Genomic DNA, 21,194 nt, shown 5'->3' on the forward strand with positions numbered 1-21,194 from the left:
GTGTATAACAACGAATAGAGTTTATATTTGATAATATGAGAGAGCGAGACTAAGTAGATGTATAGCTATATATAGTGAGAGTGAGAGTGAGACTGAGAGAGTGAGACTGAGAGAGTGATATACAATGACGTGAGAAAAATAATGGACAAAATTAAAGAATAACAATGAATATATATATATATATAAGCGCTCGATTATGATCTATCTTAAGAATGGTACACAGATCTGGTATGGTTGAGCTATTCGAAGCTAGTTATGTGAGAAAATAGTTGCATAAAGGAAACAAATATATACTACGACGTTAAAGTTAGTAAGGTTTGATCTAAGCTCTCAAGCAGATAAATCATATTTCGTACTTGAATTGAGAATGATGATTCTATTTATATGGTAAGAGGTAGAAGAGTCACACATAACGGTTATACATTACGGAGTTTGTTACACAATTACATACACTTTGGCATTTGGCATCTTAGTACCTTGGCATTTGGATTTTCTCTTAGCCAATAGTAGTTTGACGTATGAGGCATCAAATCATTGTTGATCGAGCTACAGGTTGGCAACTAAATGTTTTCGAGATAGTGAGAAAGGGTCTGGTCATCTAACCCTTCCTAACTCTCTCCACGTGGCATATCGTATTTTTTCTTCCAACAATATATATGAAAAATACTTAGATGTTTGTTGGTCCGTCTTGTGACAACTACTATTAAGTTTTTTCTTTATTTTTCAAAAAAAATTGTCAAATTTTTATTAACAGACCGTACGAAAATAAATACTGACCGATAAACACCTCAACAACGTTAAATATGTATTTAGTGTAAGAGAGAAAAATAGTACAAGCAGGTAGGGTGGAGTTGGAGACGTACTTTTTTGTATCCTCATCTCTACGATGGTTTTTTAATCTCTAACCTTGTCCTATCATTTCAATTGGGAACTCAAACTTAGATAAAATAAATAAATATGAGGAAAATAATTTATTTATTTGTTCTATATCGAAAAAAAAAAGATGAAGCTTTTTTTTTATATACAATATATTGGGAGATTCGAACTCACAACCTTGTGGTTTGAGGTATATGTCAATTATCGTTGAACTATGTTCAATTTGACCGAAAAAAGGAAAGAAAGAATATCCTTTCACGCGAATACACGATGATAATATTAATTAATAATCAAAGGAACTCAATTAGGATTAAGAATATTAAATTTGATTTATTTGAAAAACTTAGATCATTGATGAAATCACATGCTAGTTTTGAGTTGACAGATCAAGTATTAAAAACTTGGAAGACTACATAACATATTTAATGCATCGCTTGATCCAATAAATGTCGGCTCTAGCTTAATGTTAAATCTGATTTGCATAATTATGATAATTTTAAAGTTTCTTCATAAATAATAATACCACTTAAAAAATAATAGTAATAATACCACTTTAAAATAAAATATTTACATCTTAAACCAGTCAAGTATAAACAATTACATATTTCGAATAATTATTCTTGGATAAATTAAATGGAAATCGTATTTTTATATGTGTAATTATTCTTTGTAGTCGATAAGTGTCTAGGATTAATAATCAACATGTTTCCCTCCAATCAATAAGTCGTGAGTTCGAATCCTCCCCGTATTTACTCAAAAGAAGAAAAGAAGTGTTTTAAGATTAATAAAAATAACCAATAACATTTCTACTATATTGTATTTATTATATGAATAACAAAACTTTAAGTACGAGTATTAATATACTTGTATAGACTTAAAAAAAACTAGTGCATATATATATTATTACTAACTATAGAAATTATTCATTGAGAATATTACTGTTTGATTAGTATAATATGAGGTAGAAATTCAAGCTCACGATTTTTTTATTGGAGAGTAATACCTCAACCAATTGAGTTATATTCAAATTAATAAAATTTTTATAATGAAATAATATCATAAATTGAATTAACAACTTTAAAGTTGAACTAAAATAATTATTTTTTAACATTTTAAAGTTTTTACATAAACCAAATGGCCCCTTGAAATGATTGTGGGGAGTTGACAAATTTACTCCAAAAACTAGCCAGAAAGATTACGGATAAAATGGTAAAAACAAGTAGTGGGGTCCAGAATTCTTTGGTTTCCCGTAACCATTGGAAGGCCGGGCCCACACCGTGTTTTGAAAGTTCATTGGAAGATTCAAAATTCCTCATTAAAAAAAAAATTATATATATATTTTTGTTGGAAGAGCAGCCAGGTTGGTCCATGTGCCAATAATATAATAATTCGAAGTCTTTACCATTTAAAAAAAATAATAAAATATTTTGGCAAGCCGTGACCCGAGAGCTTTCAAAATATTTTGGTTTACATGCCGTGTTAGTACACGTGCTGCTCACGTGAGGATAATTGCCATGCAGAGCACCATCTGAAGCTTGGTTTCATTAGCTTGAACTTGTTTAGGACAAATTTTGCACACTAGAATTTAACAATTGTATTTGGCTGGACCTCGTACTGAATATGTACAAAATATTCTTATTTGTAAATCCTTCCTCAGCTGTTCATAAAAAAAAATCCTTCAAGAAACATTTTAAATTGTGAAATAAATTTTCATTTTTATTGTGCATGTAAAAGTATATGAAGCCAATATAAATTTAGCCTGGTGATAATTGACACACGTATCTGACCAATAAATCATTAGTTCGAATACTCAAAATACATACAGTTAGTATGCACTTTCAAAATAATCATAACATCATAAATAAACGTGCAAATCAAAAATGGGGAAAGTCTAAAAATTATATACACATCTAACTTACTCCAATATATTAATGCATAGATTTTTATAGATCATTCTAACGAGTAGTTAAAGTATAATCTCTTATTATATAAGTGACTACGTGTGCAACAACACCAAATATGGGTGATGGATTTTAGAGTTTTATAAACAAGTTTGTAATCAAATTTTTTTTATAGAGAGCGATTATTTTGAGGTGGAATAAAGTCGAAGCGATTACACGATAATTAATATATATTTATTTATAACTAAAATATTGTGAGTTTGATTCTCCACCCCACGTGTTATATTAAAAAATGACGATCTAGTAGATAAAGTTCAATTCATTGAAGCTTTAAATGTAACACAAGGAAAAATACAAATAAAACGTTCAAACAAATTTATCATTTCAATTACACAAGTACCAAAATTACCTCCATCTTAATTTACTTTATGCATGCTCGATGATCAATAATAGATCTCACTTTCCATCTTTGAAATTCTCCACTAAATTTTGCGGAGATCGGATTCTCCAGGACAAAGTTTTCTTCATTTATTTTGTATGTTTTAAATTATTTGTCAATAAATATTTTTTTAAATAAATTTTTATTTAAAAAAAAAATTGTTACAAGATTTGTCCAAATCCTATATTTTTTGTATTAAATAAATTTAACCGTTTCGCATTCTTCATAAATGCCGCCCCTCAAAACAATTAAGTTGTCTCGCTCATTTACCATAAGAATAGATGACCACATGCCCATAATAGGTCATTTAATAATTTTATTCCATATAAATATAATAATAACAAATTTACTACTATATTTAAAATACTATGATATAACAATTATAGAAGATGCCAAACCGAGCTCAAATGGTTAAGGCACCTATCTCTGACCAGAAGGTCATGAGTTTGAACCCCACCCCCACAATGTTTTTTGATAGAAGATATCTTCAAAAAAAATTAAAAAACAAAAAAAAAAAACAATTATAGAAGAAACTTATTTTTTTTAATCTATAATTTTCAAACATTATTACAATATTTATAAAAAAAAACACTATTACAAGAAAAAAAATTCTATAAGCAGTGTTTAATTCTTAGGGATGTTCTCGAATTTAAATTTTATATATCCAAAAAAAGTACTAAAACTGAATTAAATGGGAAGTGGGATGGGAACAGAGAAGCCTTCTCCGTCCTCACCCCGTTCCAATCTGCACCATATAATGTACCATTTTAAAAATGACTTTCAATAAGCTAAAAGGTAATTTTCACAATTGAAAAAGTCGCTCAAATATTAAAATATTTTCGACAGAAATGTTTAAAACGACCTTAGGTACATGAACTGCCGATGCCTTTCTCAAGTATGTTCTCAGATCTCGGGTTCACTTGCACTACCGAGCTCAAGTAAACTTTGCAAAAAAATATTTATTATTATTATTATTATTATTTTTTTTTTGAGATAATACATATTGGATAGAGAAATAACTTATTTTGCTTTGTTTTTTTAGTTTAATGAATAACTTTCGAACAAGTGTACAAATGAAATCAATCACCCGAGAGGACGAGTTAGAGCGATGCTATTCTTGAAACAAGCTAAACCACCCGACCCGAGCCCACGCTTAATGGGCTTCAAGTGTCAGGCATTTGGGCCTGAAGTTTCATACTGGGCCTCAGTTTCCCCTCAACCAGACACTCAGCCGACTTGTAGGCTTAAAACTATTCCGACAAGTCGACTCGTTAAGTCTCCTTCTTTCTTTAATTTAGGAATCAGAGAGCTAAAAGCGCCGCACTAATGGCTAATATCGTAATTAAAGCAGAAATGGAGGGGCAAATAATGAGACGACAGTTGCCAATGGGATGACCGAGAGCGAGGAAAGCCGTGGACTGTCACAGCAAAACTTCGGAAAAAAAAAAGGAAAAGAAAAAGAAAAAAGAGACCAACAGTCCAAGCGCCATCGAACTCGGGCGTGCGACGAATGCTGGGACAGGATAATTACGGTGCGCCCGAGAACAGCGTAAAATATCCCAGATCCATCCCCTCTCTCTCTCTCTAAAAAATTTGTAGGCAAAAGCAGGAGTTTGGTTAAGCTCTTAGCTGTACAATACAAAGGCCGTAGTTACCGATACTGAAGAAGAAAAAGATCTGCAACTCTCTCTCTCTCTCTCTCTCTCTCTCTCTCTTCTTCTTCTTCTTCTTTTTTTTTCTCTGTTTCTCAGTCGCGCACGAAGCTCTTCGCTGGTGGATCGCTTGAGCTTTTTTTGTCAGTTTGGAAGGCTGCTCAGCAAGAAGTCATCGCGTTTCGTCTGCTGATTTCGGTCCGTTTCGGTTTTCGTTTCAATTCCTCTACTTATCTAGGGTTCTACGGACGTTTCTTTTTCATTCTACTCGCGTTCTTCAACTTAGGAGAGGTTTTTCTTCTTCAGATCCGCTGTTTGGATTCTTGGACTTTTTTTCGTTTGTTAAATTGAGGTTTTGTTTGATTGCTGAAAGGAAATGTGCGGACGATGTATAATTGAGATCTTTGATTGTTGACTTCTTCAACTGTGTATTGGAATTTCCACTAGTTTCTTTTCGACGTATTATACTAGCAATTGGTTCATCTCTTGAAGTGAACAGTGGATAGAACGTCGTGTTCATGTTTTATTTACATGTTTCGTGAAGCTTATTGGATGGATAGACAATAATTTTGATGTTGATATTCCATTTGAGCTTATCTGTTCGGAGTTTATCGTTGCTTAGTTTCGCATAACATTGATCTTCATTGAAGTAGGTTGGCATACATGGCGAGTCGAGTGAAGGAGGATGAGAAGAACGAACGGATTATTCGCGGTCTTCTGAAACTTCAGGAGAATCGCCGGTGCATCAACTGCAACAGTCTGGTACACTATTACTACCTTTCTTGCTGTGTCATGTTTCTTTTCGTCGAATTTGCTTGAACTACATATCATTCAGTTGAATTAAATGAAGTTTAGCATTCATTTTGCTACAAAGAATTCCGTTCATTCATATTTGACCACTTCTAGATTTTGTTTCTTGAAATCGTGAATCCATGAGAAGAAGTTAGAATGATCATTAGAAGTTACAAGGCCTTTAGTTTTTATTTTCACGTGAAATTCAATCAGTTTTCTTGGAACACATGCAGGGACCACAGTACGTTTGCACAAATTTCTGGACGTTTGTTTGCACAACCTGTAGTGGAATACAGTAAGTGTGGATCGTTCTTGTATTTGTTTAATCTCTCTTATATTTTCTACTTTTTGATAGACACGCAAATCAATGGTCACATGGTTGCATTAGTCATACTGGAGCAATACTTTCCTGTATACTGTTCATTTTAATTGATGGAACTTCTTTGATTTGACCAATCAAACAGCCGTGAGTTCACACACCGGGTAAAATCTATATCAATGGCCAAATTTACTTCTCAAGAAGTCAGCGCTCTTCAAGAAGGGGGAAATCAGGTAGGCTTCACATGCATGCATGCCTTTGCTTCTTAGGGACTCGCCTTTCCACCGCTAAGAATCATGATTTTCTTCAATTCACTTTTTCTTTGTTCATCCCTTTCCATGTTTATAGCGTGCAAAGGACATTTACTTCAAAGAGTTGGATCCACAGCGTCATTCTTTCCCTGACAGCAGGTCATTTTATTTTACTGTTTCTCCCATACTGTATTGTTATGTTAGTCCAAACGGATTTTGTTCTGAGACAAAATTTTCTTTCCAGTAATGTTATGAGACTCAGAGACTTTATTAAGCATGTTTATGTGGATAGAAGATATAGTGGTGATAGGAACTTTGACAAGCCGCCTAGGGGAAAAACAGTGAGATGCCACAAACTCTTATTATCTTGCTTGAATTTTTAAGTTCAGTAATGTTTCATTTTCTTGTGGTTTTGCACAACCGAATCTTAATAGAATACCCGTGTGATGCCCTTTACAGGGTGAGAAAGAGGAATCTTATGAAACCAGGAGAACAGATACATATCAAGGCGGTTCTAGAAGCCCACCATATGAAGACCGCCGTTACAATGAAAAGTCTAGTCCTGGTGGCAGAAGCTTTGTTGATGAGCGAAGAAGTCCAGGATCCGATCAAGAAAATCGGCAGTATGGTGATTTTAGGAGGAGTCCTGCTCGTCCTGAGGTTGTGAATGATTGGCGTCGAGAAGATAGATTTGGAAATGGAAAAAGAGTCGAAGATGGAAGATTATCTGATGGAGATTCAAAAATTGGAGGCAGGTCACCAGAGCGACCAAATGATTTGGATTCTTCCAGTCCTCCCACAATTCGACCTGTTAGGGATATTCTGGGAGAGAGCATATCTCCTCTATGTGTAATTGAACCGCCAAAAAGCAGTGGTAGCAAGGTTACTGATAGCTCCGTGCATAAACAGGTGGGGTTTTCTTTCACGAGCTTTTATATTCATAGCAGTTTTATGGATGCTTCAATTGATATCCTTGTCCAGTTACCCCTTCTCCTCTTGCACGTGTATCAACAATTCCCTTGTTAATACCCTTATCTGGTATTTGTCCATTTTTTTTAGCTGCCGCGTTTTGAAATTTATCTCATTTAGTATGTTTCTTGTTGTCTTAGCAAGAGCCATATTTATGACTAGTTGTGAAGTTCATATGTTGATATATCTATCATTAAAATCTGATTAAAATATTTGACTTGGTTGTAATGTTCCCAGGTTGAAATATGATTAAATCTGCGAGATTTAAGTTTACTATCTTACAAAGAATAGTAGAATGGTTTGAGATTTATGCTTAATAAATCAATTCCCATGGAGATAATTCTGATTGGCTCATCCTTTTGTGAAAATGATTTATATTTATCCTCACACAGTCGGTTTCATGTGAGAAAGCTCTATGACTAGCCACTAATCCTCATTATCTATTGCAGCATGCTTGTTCTATATCTTATTCTTTAGCTCTTTGTTGTTAACCACCAGCCTTCATTACTTATCAATAGCAGTCTTGAAACGCTCTCTATTATCCACCCCCCCACCCCCCTCATAATGTTGAGCTACTTGTGAACCTATTGGTGTTACCACATCAATTTGCCATTCTATCTTTGAGTAATTTTTACTATTACTATTTTCCATTGAGATTACTATTGCGTTTTTCCATTGTTCCCGGAGACAATCATTTGTGAATTGACAATATGTATTAATTCAATTTCAGAGAACCGCTTCTTCCAGTAGCTTAGGATCCATCAGTGAGAATATCGTGGAAACTAAAGTGGAGCCTGCCGGAAGTTTAATTGATTTTGATGCGGAGCCTGAACCTATTGCTTCAGCAGTTCCACAGCCACCCCAAAGTTCTGCTCCGCAATCTGTAACAGACACAGTGACCACTAATAACGACAACAATTGGGCCTCATTTGATGTCACCCCGCAGGCGCCTCCTGCTCCTGCTAATGTTGGCACATTTGAGTCTGTGCTTTCCCAATTATCAGTTTCAGCTTCTGTACCTGGTGTTTCTGGATCACATGGTGCTACTGGTGCTGTACCTGCTGCACCTGTAGGCAACATGACAACGTTACCAACAGGTTTTGATCCCAATTTTGGATCAGGAGGGAACACCCATATGCCTCCTCCCTTTGCTGGTGGAGCACCTTCACATGCACCAGTGAGTGGCTTATCAACATTTCCTCCATCAGGTGCTTCAGCAGCTGGCCCTTGATTTATACTAATGTTATCAGTCCATATTGCTAACTGACTTCTCATATTTTATGGTTCAGGGCAATGGCCTAACATGCAGTCACAGGTGCATTCTTTATTTCCTGGTGGTAATTCTCAGCCTGTGGCTCAACAATTTCCATCATCGAATGACAGATCCATCAATCAGGTGGTTCATTATTGTAGACTTGCTTGCCTTTCTATTTTTTATGGTATATTGTTTAAAGAAAACTTATTCATCTTGTTTTTGCTGGTGATTTCTGGTAGCCGTGGAATGCTTCACTTCCTGCTAATTCCCAAGGACCTCTAAGTAATCCAGCTGCACATGCACCCCAAGATTTTTCAAGTCACGCGCAGCCAATAGCTTCTGGTGTGTCACATACTCCTGCACCAGAAGTAAAGTCGAGTGGGAGAACAGAACTGCCAGCTGTAATTACTTCCCATCTTCTCTTTTGTGTCCCATTATGTAATTGTCTTTGGCTTGTGTTGATCTTCCTGCATTTTATTACAATCAACAAGTTTTCCGATCATCTGCAGGATCTTTTTGCTCTTAATTACTCATCCTTCCCTGCACCAGTTCCAGGGTGGCAAACTGTTCCACCACGTGCCATGGGATATATAATGCCATATAATTCCACAATGGTACTTTTTCTCCCTGAAACTGTTAGTTTGTTGTTTGGATATTTTCACACAGATTTTCACTATCAATTGAGATATCTCTCAACCTTCCTTCACTCTACAGCCCGTGCCAAGTTTTCCACAATCTGCAACATCTACAAACCCATTTGATCTGAGCAGCGAACAATCTCAAGTATGTTGTGGTTAATTTTGACATTTGGCCTTTTGTAATTTACCAAGTTGGTTGTGTAATCATGCCATAACTGACTTAGAATGTTGAAATGCTCATTGTGCATGAATTCACAACTTTCATGATTTCTTCTGAAATGTGTCCTTTTAATTAGTTAATCCATAGAAGTGTGCTCGATTATTCTTGGTTTACTCATATTTGGTAATATATGTGCGTATTGTATATGCTCTGAGTTAATATTAAGTTGATATAATGTATCTATCCTGTTATTTATTTTCTGAATTTCTTCAACAATTTTTTCCTTCTGCTTCATAAATGTTACCCATCCATAAACGCATTCTCTTTCTACGCAGTTTCCTTCCATGGCACCGTTGCAAAATGCTTTACCAAGTGGGCAACCTACATCAAATTTAATGCATTCTTCCGGCTATGGTAATCCTACATCAACATGGATGCCACTCCAGCCACCGTCTAACTTATCGCAATTGCCTCCTCAGGCACCGTATCCATCTACAATGCCTTCAAGTAAAATAACCCTATTCTTTTCTGCTTTATATTGCTATAAAACCTTACTCCGCAGCCCGCACGGCATGCTTCTAAAATATATAGTGCTTGATGTGCTAAAATTATGCTTTTGTCTCTCAGCGCCATACATGGGACAGCAAGTAGCCAGCAATGTACAACCTTATAGGTATTATTTTTATCATAATTTATGCGTTTTCGAAAATTTATAGCATCTGAAAGGAACTTAATAGTTTCACTATAGGTAGCTTAATATTGATTTGTCTGCATCCAAACCCTTCCTGAAAAAGTGAGAATTTAGTCCCCATCAATGGGCTAGGATGGTCAAATTTCCAGCTAAATAATCCCATCATAAGTTTTTGTTGATTTCTCCATTGGAAAACTTTAGATGTTAAATTATCACAATTCATGGAGTGCAAATAATTTTGATATGTTCTATGATATATGGTTACCTAGTTTTCACCTCATGGGGCATTAAAATTTATTCCAGGCATCCTGGACTTGGCAACTATGGTAACCAGGGGGCCGCTCATGGGTACACTGATATGGGTCAGCAGACAGCCAGTAGATTCACGGCACCTGCTACTCCGAACCCCTTCTCGTCCATGGGAGGTAACCCATTTGGATAATGAGAGAATGGAAATGATGTCCCTCACCCAGTTAGCCCTGGCATTGTCTTATTGCTCACCACCAAATCCCTCGGTGAAGAGGTTTTGGTTATATACCATCCATTGCAAATGCTTATCATATTCTGTTTTATCAGTGAGATTGAAGAGTCAAATTATCTGGTTGGCACTGTACATTTTGTTTGATGGTCCGGTCCGGGGGGAGGTCTAAAGAGAGAAGTCAGAATTATAGGTTCAACCAAGATTTGCTTCAATGGAGGCGTAGATTATTTTTCTAGGCCACGGTGGTGAATTTAGGAGTTAGTAAAGAGTTCCATCGGGTTTATTTGTGCGTTCATTTGCCTTTTCCTCTTAAAGTTGTATCATTTGTTTCTGTTTGTATCTTTTTTACTCTCTTTTTGCCAATTACATAATTTGTTTATTGTTGTGAGTTATTATTATATATTGTTATCTCGTCTGAAAAAATTTGTAGCAGACAGATCAAATTTGCAGGCTTTGCAGCAACGGTTCAGTGAAACTCTGTTTGCATACTAAAGATGTTGAAAAAAATCATGTATGATCTCTCTCTCTCTTACCTGAACCTTCTTAATCTTTTAGGTATATTCCTTAATTCTTGTATAACCCGAGCATAATGGTTTTAGATCCAGATGCTTAAATCTTGTATATATTTATCTGAGCAAATTGATTTTAGATGCCATGGAAATCAGTCAGATCTAACAAAAGCGTAATTGGTAAGCTTAGACTTTCAAGCGTCCTACTATTTTGAATCTTCTATTTTTTTGTAATAATAATTTGGGTCCTGAAGGTTGATAAGCTACGTATTTACAGATGGGGCAATGCCTTTTTTTGTGGCATTAAGAAATGGAACAAATCCAATAATCAAAACTAAATAAATAGGCTTTTGGAAATTACATGAGCTGAATTTTGCAGTGGCTCCAGATCGCATCAGCAAAGAATAGAATATTGGAGGAATTTGGAGCCGCTCGTTGAATGAATGTTTTGAGGTGTTACTGCTCAGCTCTCATACTGATCCTACCATCTGCCTGTTCTTCCATATCACTGGAGCCATCAGCATCCATACTGCAACACACACAGATCCTCTTTCAGAAGTATTTTCTATTTCTTGGGGGTGTTTGGACATAGCCTTCAAAATGGTTTTCCATTCTTGAAAAAAAAGTCGGGTCTTTTTAGGATAATTTTTAAAAGCAAAAATAGAAAATAGAGTCTTCGTATGTTTCCTAAAGTCTGCTAAAGTACTGCTTAAATGTTTTTGATAAACTGCGTTTAAGTTTTCAGTGTTTGGAAAATACATGTAGACATGTTTTCCTGTTCTCTCAAAATTTTAAAATTATATATTTTAAACTTTATCATTCATTTATATTTACAAAATATTAGAGATAGAGGGAAAAAAATATATAAAAGAGTAAAATTTAGAGTATTTTTTAAAAATATAATCTTCAAATGACTTTCGAAAAATAGACATTTGATTTTTTGAGAGAAAATAGTTTATTTGGGGTTTAACATGAATTACGACATAAAAGCATTTTTTTTTTAAAAATGAAAATGGAATGAATGGTAGCATAATTAGTTTAGGTTTTTTCTTTACAAAAAGCAAAAGTTGGTTTTTGAAAAATAGAAAATGTTTTCTGTTTCTTTTATGAAAAACAATATTTGAGAAGAAAATTTTTACAAAAATCAAATATGTATTTTAAAATTTCATAAGTATGTTATATTTTAAAACTTTTTTATTAAAATTTATATTTAAAAATTATTAATTATTGGAGAGGGGAAGAAAGTTAATAAAGAGAACGTTAGAAGACGGAGAATTAGAGAAAAGGGAGGGTAGAAAGAGAAAATTTAAAAAGGAGTAAAGGGAGATATTAGAGAGAAAAGTTAGAGATAAGTTGGACAGATGGGAGAATTATTTGTAAATTGTAAAGATGAAAAATAGACCTTAAAATATCTTGAAAAATAGACCAAAATTTGATCATTATATCATTTTTAAAATTAGGCCTTCAATTTTTTTTGTTTTTTTGAAAAAAATAAATTCAATTTTTTTGGTTAGGGAAAATATAAAAACGTATATTTTTTCTTTTCACTTTTTAGTTTTAATAAAAAACGACTGGCAATTTTCTAAATTGAAAACATAGATTATTAAAAAAAAAAGAAATAATCATCCAATGACACCTATATTTTTTAGGAAATAAATTTGCAGAAGCAATTTTTAAAAACAAAACTGCACTAAGAAATGGTAGTAGAGGATAAAGCACTTGTTACCATTCAAAAAATAGATGATAAGAAACTTGTAAACTTACAGTAAACACAGACAGCGAGCCATTCATTCACAATCCGAACCCAAGTGCTTGTCCATCCGACGTCAATTGTCCACCTGCAGAGTTTTAAAGCAACCGACCATTAGACAAAAATCAAATCAAATCAAATCAACTTTTGATATTCCTCATTCCTCAGCATAAAACCATAATAAAATCCAGAATTATAGCAATTGATTAATCTGTTTGTTGGAATCTGAGACGATGTCGAGTCTAAAAGGATCGAGTCAAAGGTAAAGAGATGGAACTTGAACAGACAGATTCCAGAACTCAATTTCTAGTTATGAAATCAGAAAGATTTGGCTTCCCCAATTTTAAAGTTGGGTTTGGTCATGAAAGCATTAAATATACAGACGTGACTTAGTGGATTCTGTGTCAGTTTATAGTCACCTTCTTACAATCTTTTAAATATCCTGGTTAGAGAATATTTGTTTGATAAAGTTATTTTAAAGAATGATAAGTTCTCGTGCTAGCCATTAATAAAACTATGACATAGTTTTTTTTTTTAAAAAAATATTTCTCTATATTTCTTTTTGATACTTGTAAAAAATTTAATTGACCAACAAACACCTAAATATTTTTATATTCTAAACCATCAAATACATCCTAAAGATAGTTTATATTTTATATATTCAATTATTTTTTATCAAAATTTTAAAAGTTGTACGCTTGTTAAACAACTCCTCTTGACCAGTTGAAGTATTCTCAGTTGTTGTTGAGGAGCACTTATTAGGATAAAGTAAAAAAATTTCACAGACAGTTTTATAAAGTGATCCTGACAATTAAAAAGTGACAAGAAATAAAATTGAAACTGACGATTTAGATTTTTTTTAATATTTTAATAAAACCATTTCTTAAAACAAACAATTCTATTGAAAAAGTATTATATTTTGAATAATTATATTAAAATATACAATACTTTTTAAAAAGAAAATTCCACAAATTAGTGGACAAAAAAAAGAAGGTTGAAGTTGTACTCAAAAAAGGAAAAAAAAAGGTTGAAGGAGGGGGAAACGTACTTTCTGATGGGATGATGTGTATTCCAACCAATCAAAAGCATAGCAAAGTACATTGCTCCGGTGGCGAAAACTAAGTGGAAGAAACCGTAGCCATATGGGACATCATCTTCCTCGTCCTGTTTGTCATCCTTCCTGAACTGCACCTTTTTTCAGTTAACAATTATTTTATTTTTTTCTTTCCCTTTTTTGGTGGGGAAGTGATGATAAATGAAATAACGCTTTTTGGGAGTGCAGAACGCACCTGGAAACATTTGGAGTCTATGCCGGTGGAGAATGTTGCGATAACCATTGCGAGTACGGCAACGATAAAGCTCTGTCACACACGTCATGATTGTTGTAACTTGCAATAGTTGGAGAAAAATGGGAATGATATATATAAAAAAAAAAAAATTGTGTCATCTGAGCTTTTATTAGGAAGAGAGAAATTTTGGAAACTGATTTCCAAACAATTTTCTGTTTTCGCTTCTAATTTTAAGATTAGTACTCAAACGACCTCGTGAAATCATTTGTAAATAAAGAAATGATACGTGGGGCTAGATTAATGATAATGATTAAAGTGGGATTTTAAACAAAATTTTAGTAGTTTAAACTATGAGTAAAAGTACAGTATTTAAAAAGCAATTTACGAACAGACGCTTATTATGCTATTGTTTGGTCTACCTAATAATGCAATTCCACAAGTAACTAGATCTTGAAATTGATTCAAGGAAAAGGGAAAATCTTACTATAATGGTTAGCCAGTCCGTTTTGTTTGAGGTCTCTGAATTTCTGACACACTTTCCTCCTCCTGGTTCACTGCAAGTTTATTATCCAAATTAGAAACGTTATTAAATGCTTATAATAAATAAGAAACAAAAAGTTTCTTAATTAATACCCATATTTGAATAAATGAGGGTATTTGTTGTAATGCAATGCTGAGAAAGTTATCCTATGGACGAAAACTTCGGGGTTTATTGCAGACAATGTTTATAATGTGTTTGAAGCATTAAAGGTGAGGCTCGAGGAATATATCACGAAACAAATCAATTACAGGAATTATTTTTGGGAATTGCAATCTATCTCCTATAATGAAATCCAAGTTGACTTCCATTTGATGATGATGAAGGCGTGAGTGATGTGAGTCTTTCACTTGCGTGAAAATAATCATGGGGACCGCTTTTGACATGAAAATAAAATTCACTCCTCACCGATAAGTAACTCTCTACTTTTTTGTGGTTTATTTTGAGTAAATTAAGTACCGAGTCTAATTTTTTTCTTAGTGTTTGACAACATAGTTAAATGTAATCACTTTTTTTTTTTTTAAAAAAAAGTATTTAAAAACACACTTAAAATCACTACTTCAACAGTCACCCACACTAACTCTAAAAATAGTAGTAAAAGAATATTATATACCTTCTAATGGCACACCAGCAAATAAATACCACATATAGCCCCATAAGACCGGGAGTCAAGATGCCAGCATTCACCTGTTGTGGTCTTCGTTAGTCATACCCCCAAGAATAATATTTAAATATTTTCACTTTACAGGACAACACTTATCTTTCTGGTAACTAACAATAAACTTTTTACAGTTTTTTGAAAAATAGAAAAATATCTATTTTTCTGTATTTCTCTTTTTTATTTGTAAAAAATTTAAAGGTGATCAGCAAAGGAGTAGCGTTGAACAGGTGATCACTAAATCATTCAATAAATAGGAAGGCAAGAATGGAGATATGAATTGAGAATGGAACTTACTTTTGGATGAAGAGAGACACTGGTCATGAGTTGGAGTAGTACCAGTGTCCACGTAATGAAGAAAATGTTGAGGAGGCAAGTTGGCTGAGGCACATACCAAATGTACATCGAAATGATCCCAACTAAACAGATCACATATGCAGTTGTTGCAAGTAACATGATATGTATTTGACTGCAAAAAAAATTTGATTACATTTAGAAAAGTAACAGTGTGTAAGACCAGAGCCTATTGCTCACATGCAATGCTATCTTTAACAATCGTCTCAATAGATCAGGAGTATTGGTCATAAATACTCGAAACAACAGTTCAGGCCTATAAGAAACAATATCTGTTTACTGCTATGGCTTCCAAGTGATGGGGCAGAAACGAAATAATCACACAAAAAACTCAGGTACTAATTTTGTCAAACCGTCGAGATCTAATGCTCGTTATATTTCAAGATCCGTCTTGTTATAAAGAAAAGAGTTTCTTTTTAAATTCATACTGGCAAAGAATACTGCAGAGCTAAATCAAAACTGTAAAAAGAAAATTTTCTGAAGATTGAGTACTAAGAGGGTTTGGTAAACAATGAATGAGGTAAGGTAAATTACCATCTGTCTGCAGGCTTGTCGGACTGACAACAGTCATTTAACCATGTTATAAAACTTATCACGCTTACAAGCTGAATCAGAAGAAAGACCCTGAAAATGGTAAATACTTTTAACGTTATGTTAAGCAATCGAAAGCTTCTAGTTGAATGCAAAATATATTACACCAGATTTTGATAACAAAATTTGAAAGTTCTGGTAAACTTTGAAGTAATGTACATGGATGAAAAAGGAAATACCCGGCACCAAAATGTGCAACGTCCCCTGCAAAATATGCATCAGAAAATAGCTTAGTTACTTTTAAACTCACTCTCTATTTTTGTGGAGGGGTGGTAAGACTGACCATATAGCCGAATAATGGTGGCAGGAAGCACAAAAGGAATGATTGTGAAGGCAATCCATAAGATAATCTTCACAGACCACCATCCAGAATGCCAAGTACTTCTGTGTCCTCGCATCTTCGACGTGCCAGTTGTAGAAAGAAACATGGTGAAATAAAATGTCTGACATAGATGTTAATTAAGGACTAGCTTGACGTTAGCTTGAAATTAAACTAATAATGCAAAGTCTGAGTTGACTCAGTGAAGTAGATATTCTGTAGCGACCTCAATTATGTGAAGGATACAAAGCAACCCAAGCTTACACGAAGAACTCCTTCAGCACCTAGACAGTCACGCGCCCCGCGGCATCCTTTTAATCCTATGTCCATTCTCAACATGTGTTAGATTCCCACAGTTAGTTGTAGAAAATAGTTGAAAAAGGTTGTTGAGATAATGCCATGTATAAATTAATTTTTAGAATGCAATGCATTGCTGACTCTAATCCGCAGGCTCATTCCTAAATTTTTTTTTGCTTCCTAATGCTTCCAATTTCTATAAATGCAAAATGTTACGAGTGGTTAAAAACAGTACTACTTCAGATGACAATCAAACAAACGATAATTTTCCCTCCCTAGCTACCTACTCTTAATTAACAGCTTCATAGAGAAAAATGCCATAAAATGAAATGTGAAAGAAACGTGTTTCCCTCTCGGCCAGAGTTCTATAATAAAAAAAATGGTTAGGAAGAAAGTAGTCCTTACTTTCCATCTCCGTCAAGGCGCCACGGCCATAATCCCGGACAGCCCACGCCAACAAATTCGAAATTAGAAACATCAAAGCGTAAATATATCTTGCCATCCAAGGATTGGACCCATTACGGAATTGGCTACACCATGTATCGGCCTTGAATATGCGGCGCCCCTCATCGGAGCTTCCTCCACCGCTAGTCTCCATGTCTACTTAACCCAGGCTACATTTCGTCCATTGCTCGTTGGTACGTACGGTATAATCAAACTGGTTTTTCAGTCCTGCTGACTTTTGTTAGAATCTCTCTCTTCCCTGAAGCAATTAGAAAGAGTTGGAGGGGGTGCGGTTAGAAATCTCAATGACTAAGCGTAAAAAAGCTAAATTAAATGCGTGGGTTAGAAAACTGAAAATTACAGTTAGAAATTTGCAATTGAAGTTACCAAATTAACTTATTACTGCACACTTATATCTTTTACTTTTCGCTCTCGAGATCTGTTGCGTATTCATGTTAAATCTATTCAGAAGTTTGTGATGGATCAAATCAACACCATCAGATGCATGTTTAGACGTTTTGTGTTAATTTCAATTTTCAACACAGATCCTGTGCCGCTGCCGTACCCCTCCCTGAAAAAAAATTAATTAATAAATACTGGGACCCCTTCCTCCCGGCACGGCATCACATGCGCCTTTCGGCGATCAGCCAACAACCCGAAATTTCAACTCCAGATTCCAGAAAAGCTGGCTCGTCGGGATACGTGCGAGCATCAATCATCATCAAGTTTGGGCACAAAAGAAGGGACTTTTTCAATTTTCTTGAAGTGTAAGTCCGCTGCAGGGGAATAACTTCTACCAAACCCCTTCTATGACGATTATACCCCTCGGTTTAGTTTAAATTATGACTAGAATAAAATATTCATTCATACTTTAACTGTCAGCTTGGTAATTGCATCTGTGTGGGCTCGGCTCTGGAATCCTATAGGCTATACGCTAGACCAAGTTTCGCTACACAGTACTGTAGAGGCAGGGAAAAGCAAGCACTGCAGAAGACCAAAATTGAAGCAAAATGATTCTTCCTTTATCAGTTTCCCAGCGGATAGCATTTCTTTACTTCAATTATTTATCTCATCCAAATTAACCTCCAGAAATGCGATTTCAACATTCTCCGCGATAAGAACTCCATTACGAACAATGACTCTAGCCTACTTCATAATCCGATTGTGATTAACATAGATCGGATCGTTGTATAGCTTTCTCTGACTTCGGACTGAACCAGAAGAATGTCTAAATAGAATAGAAAGAAACATCTTCCGAAGAACCTATCCGAAGACCGGCGATGAGAAAAGAAAACAAAGAACAACAAAATTTCTCATAAAGCAAACCAACGAGGCGGAAAAATGCAGCATCGGTAAGCATTAATTTCCGATTCAATTACAAATATGATTCAGAAATCAAAATTTCAATTGCAAGGACTAAACGATCTGTTCAAAGCAGAGAAGGTCTTTACCAAACCATAACACATTCGCACTATATCCGAATACATAAATATTTCAGAGATCAGTTATAAATCTCTAAATTATCAGTAGTTACCTCGTCAGAAAGCAAAACTTAAACTACGGCGAAGAAGAAGAAAATGCTGGAGGAAGAAGAAGATGAAGAATACGTACCAGCGACGGATCCAGTTACCGAGCTCGAGATCAGAAGATTGAACAGATTGAAAACTGTTCGTGCATAAGCTAAGCTCGATCTTCCGCCTCCTTCTTCCTCCGGTAAAATTTTGCATCAATATCCCTCCGGAACGAAGAAAGGAAGCAGAGAGAGAGAGAGAGAATCTGAAATTTGTTCAAGTTTTTTTGGCAGTTGAATTTATACAGAATGGAATCTAGAGAGAGAGAGAGATTGCTTTTAAGAAGGTTTTGTTTGCGTTGTGTTGTGTGCTCTGTTTCTTTTTCCCGCCGTAAGCTTCTTCTTGTATTGGCTTCGTCACATCTCCAACTTACTTTTTATACTCACCTCCAACCAAATAATCATTTTGAAAATTTTTTTCTTTTTCCTCTCTTTGATAAAGCTACACTTTACTCAGTTATTCTTATTATTTGTGAAGTTTTCTTGAAATTTAATTTTCATATTTTAATAATAGTGTTAAATTAATTTTACCCGGTAATATGAGTTATGGTTCAATTGGTAAGTAATTACTTAAGTAGTAACCAACGCAAACACTAATTTTTAGAAGATATCATTGAAGTCTTGACGAGTTATACAAATTATGATTAGATTGACATATTATTAATATATATATCGTTGATGTGAAAATTCGATCGACTGATGTAGCAAGAAAATAATTTTCACGTGCTAGTTACCAACAAGATCGAACTCAGTAGCACTGTAGTATTCTGCTTAGTGCACCCTAAAGCTTAAATTAGTATTTAGTTTGAGAGAGCTAAGAAGGAGAGTTAGATGTTGGGTACAAGATATTGAGTACCTTTAATAAGAGTTTTAGCACTCTTTTTATAGGGAAGGAATGTGGGGGAGGACTTATTCCAAAAAATCTGAATCATACTATTAGACAGAGGATTCTTCACTGACTTTAAGGATGCTCTAACATGTGAGATTATACTCCCACCGAATGTAGCAGATATTCTATCGGGAGAACTCTACTTGAAAGAACGAACAAACTGAACTGAGCACCCTTCCACTTGGGCTTTCCTTCTTCGACGCATTGGGTCTAGACTAAGCCCTGATCCTCTGTGGTGTCTAGAATTTGCCCACGTGTCTTATGTCGATCGAGTCTTAGGGTACTGGGGGTACTTAGGGTACACTTGTCATTAACAAGTGATATCAGAGTCATGGTCTAAACATAACTATGTAGGTAAATTTAGGTTCGAGAGTAGATGGATGAGTGACTACGGGGAGGCTCGGTGGTACTTTATTCGAGGGGAGGATTGTTGGATTTATAAGAAGCCGTGAGAGCTATGTCCAAAAGCAGACAATATAATCATAAATCATGACAGTTTTTTTATTCACTATAACAATTAATTTTTTTTGGTTAAATTATATAAAACACCTTGCTAGTGAATAGTTATTTTAAAATAATTTCAATGGTTAATAGTTATTTTAAAATAATTTCAATGGTTAAGAGTTAAAATGAAACTTTTTAAATGATAAGGGTATAATTGAAACATATCGTATATATGTATATATTCAAAATTATGATATTCCATTGTTCAAATAGGGGAATTTAAGATTAATTTTATACACGTCAATTAGCTGACTAATTAACCGAAATGTTTTCTTTTTCCTTCTGAAAGACGTCATTCTAGCCTTAGAAGCCACTTCAACATTTTTATTGTGTACTTTTTCAGAAAGTACATTTTGGAAAATTTGAAGTCAATTTTCCAAATTACTTCTTCAAATTATGAAACTTCATAAATATTTAGATATGATCGGTGAACGACTTTTCATGAATAATAATGGGTCTAATTACCTTGGTTCAGTTTTTTTTAGTACAACATGTGGGGTGGAAGATAGAACTCACAACCTCTTGGTTTGAGATATATATCAATTACGATTAAGATATGCTCGTTTTGGCCCTTTGTTCAGTTTTATTTATCAAGATAACTGTCTTGAAGACATTTCAATAAACGAAGATCAATTTATTAAAATAATAATAATAATAAACGAAAATATTTTAGTTTAAAATATCTATTAAGAAGAAAAAACACACAGTTAATTTTTCTTCATTAATCATAAATTAAATAAAATTTATATGAAGAGATTATTTAGAAAAAGTCGAGTTGAAATGCTAATTTTGGTCATGCTCAAATTTGAGATAAAATCGTTTTTGAAATTTTTTTTCTTTCTATTTTCTCCTCAATAATGAGTTCATGAATAATAATTTCAATAAAAACTCAACATTTATAAGTCGTACACCCTCAAAATGTGATCACCAAATTAAATCATCGAAATTACTTTGAACGATGGTCGATGGAGATTATTTTGATGGCAACTCGAGATCCAAACCCTAGTTAGTTTACTTTGACAAGCAAAGGTAGTGGATGAATGTTTGACCCCAAAGTT

At 34.3% G+C, this 21,194-nt stretch overlaps 2 protein-coding genes across 5 annotated transcripts; one reads left to right on the forward strand and one right to left on the reverse strand.

Moving 5' to 3' along the window:
* The first annotated feature begins 4,836 nt into the window (after window positions 1-4,836).
* On the forward strand, window positions 4,837-10,956 carry NIG (NSP (nuclear shuttle protein)-interacting GTPase). 2 transcript variants are annotated; one of them, XM_088127469.1, is made up of 15 exons: window positions 4,837-5,066; window positions 5,519-5,630; window positions 5,894-5,955; window positions 6,125-6,212; window positions 6,328-6,389; window positions 6,475-6,571; window positions 6,690-7,139; window positions 7,930-8,407; window positions 8,489-8,595; window positions 8,694-8,855; window positions 8,964-9,068; window positions 9,169-9,237; window positions 9,588-9,759; window positions 9,880-9,925; window positions 10,247-10,956. In XM_088127469.1, exons 2-15 carry the CDS (start codon window positions 5,532-5,534, stop codon window positions 10,383-10,385), a joined length of 2,136 nt encoding a protein of 711 aa, XP_087983595.1. In that variant the 5' UTR covers window positions 4,837-5,066; window positions 5,519-5,531; the 3' UTR covers window positions 10,386-10,956. The 2 variants fall into 2 exon arrangements, with proteins under 2 accessions (XP_087983595.1, XP_022157559.1); XM_022301867.2 differs by having other exon boundaries at window positions 5,522-5,630.
* Window positions 10,957-11,107: 151 nt separating this feature from the next.
* LOC111024225 (uncharacterized) lies at window positions 11,108-19,079 on the reverse strand. Of its 3 annotated transcripts, none has more exons than XM_022301870.2 (13): window positions 18,785-19,079; window positions 17,135-17,432; window positions 16,679-16,752; window positions 16,397-16,556; window positions 16,293-16,317; window positions 16,057-16,146; window positions 15,466-15,637; window positions 15,124-15,197; window positions 14,457-14,526; window positions 13,973-14,044; window positions 13,732-13,868; window positions 12,698-12,771; window positions 11,108-11,462 (listed from the first exon to the last, which is right to left on the reverse strand). In XM_022301870.2, exons 2-13 carry the CDS (start codon window positions 17,325-17,327, stop codon window positions 11,404-11,406), a joined length of 1,200 nt encoding a protein of 399 aa, XP_022157562.1. In that variant the 5' UTR covers window positions 17,328-17,432; window positions 18,785-19,079; the 3' UTR covers window positions 11,108-11,403. The 3 variants fall into 3 exon arrangements, with proteins under 3 accessions (XP_022157562.1, XP_022157560.1, XP_022157561.1); XM_022301868.2 differs by having other exon boundaries at window positions 13,732-13,874; XM_022301869.2 differs by lacking the exon at window positions 18,785-19,079 and adding an exon at window positions 17,561-17,870 and having other exon boundaries at window positions 13,732-13,874.
* Window positions 19,080-21,194: the final 2,115 nt, after the last annotated feature.

The sequence above is a fragment of the Momordica charantia genome (genome assembly GCF_013281855.1).
Source record: "Momordica charantia cultivar OHB3-1 chromosome 8 unlocalized genomic scaffold, Mcharantia_2.0 BLBB01000008.1, whole genome shotgun sequence".
Classification (NCBI taxonomy): Eukaryota; Viridiplantae; Streptophyta; class Magnoliopsida; order Cucurbitales; family Cucurbitaceae; genus Momordica; species Momordica charantia.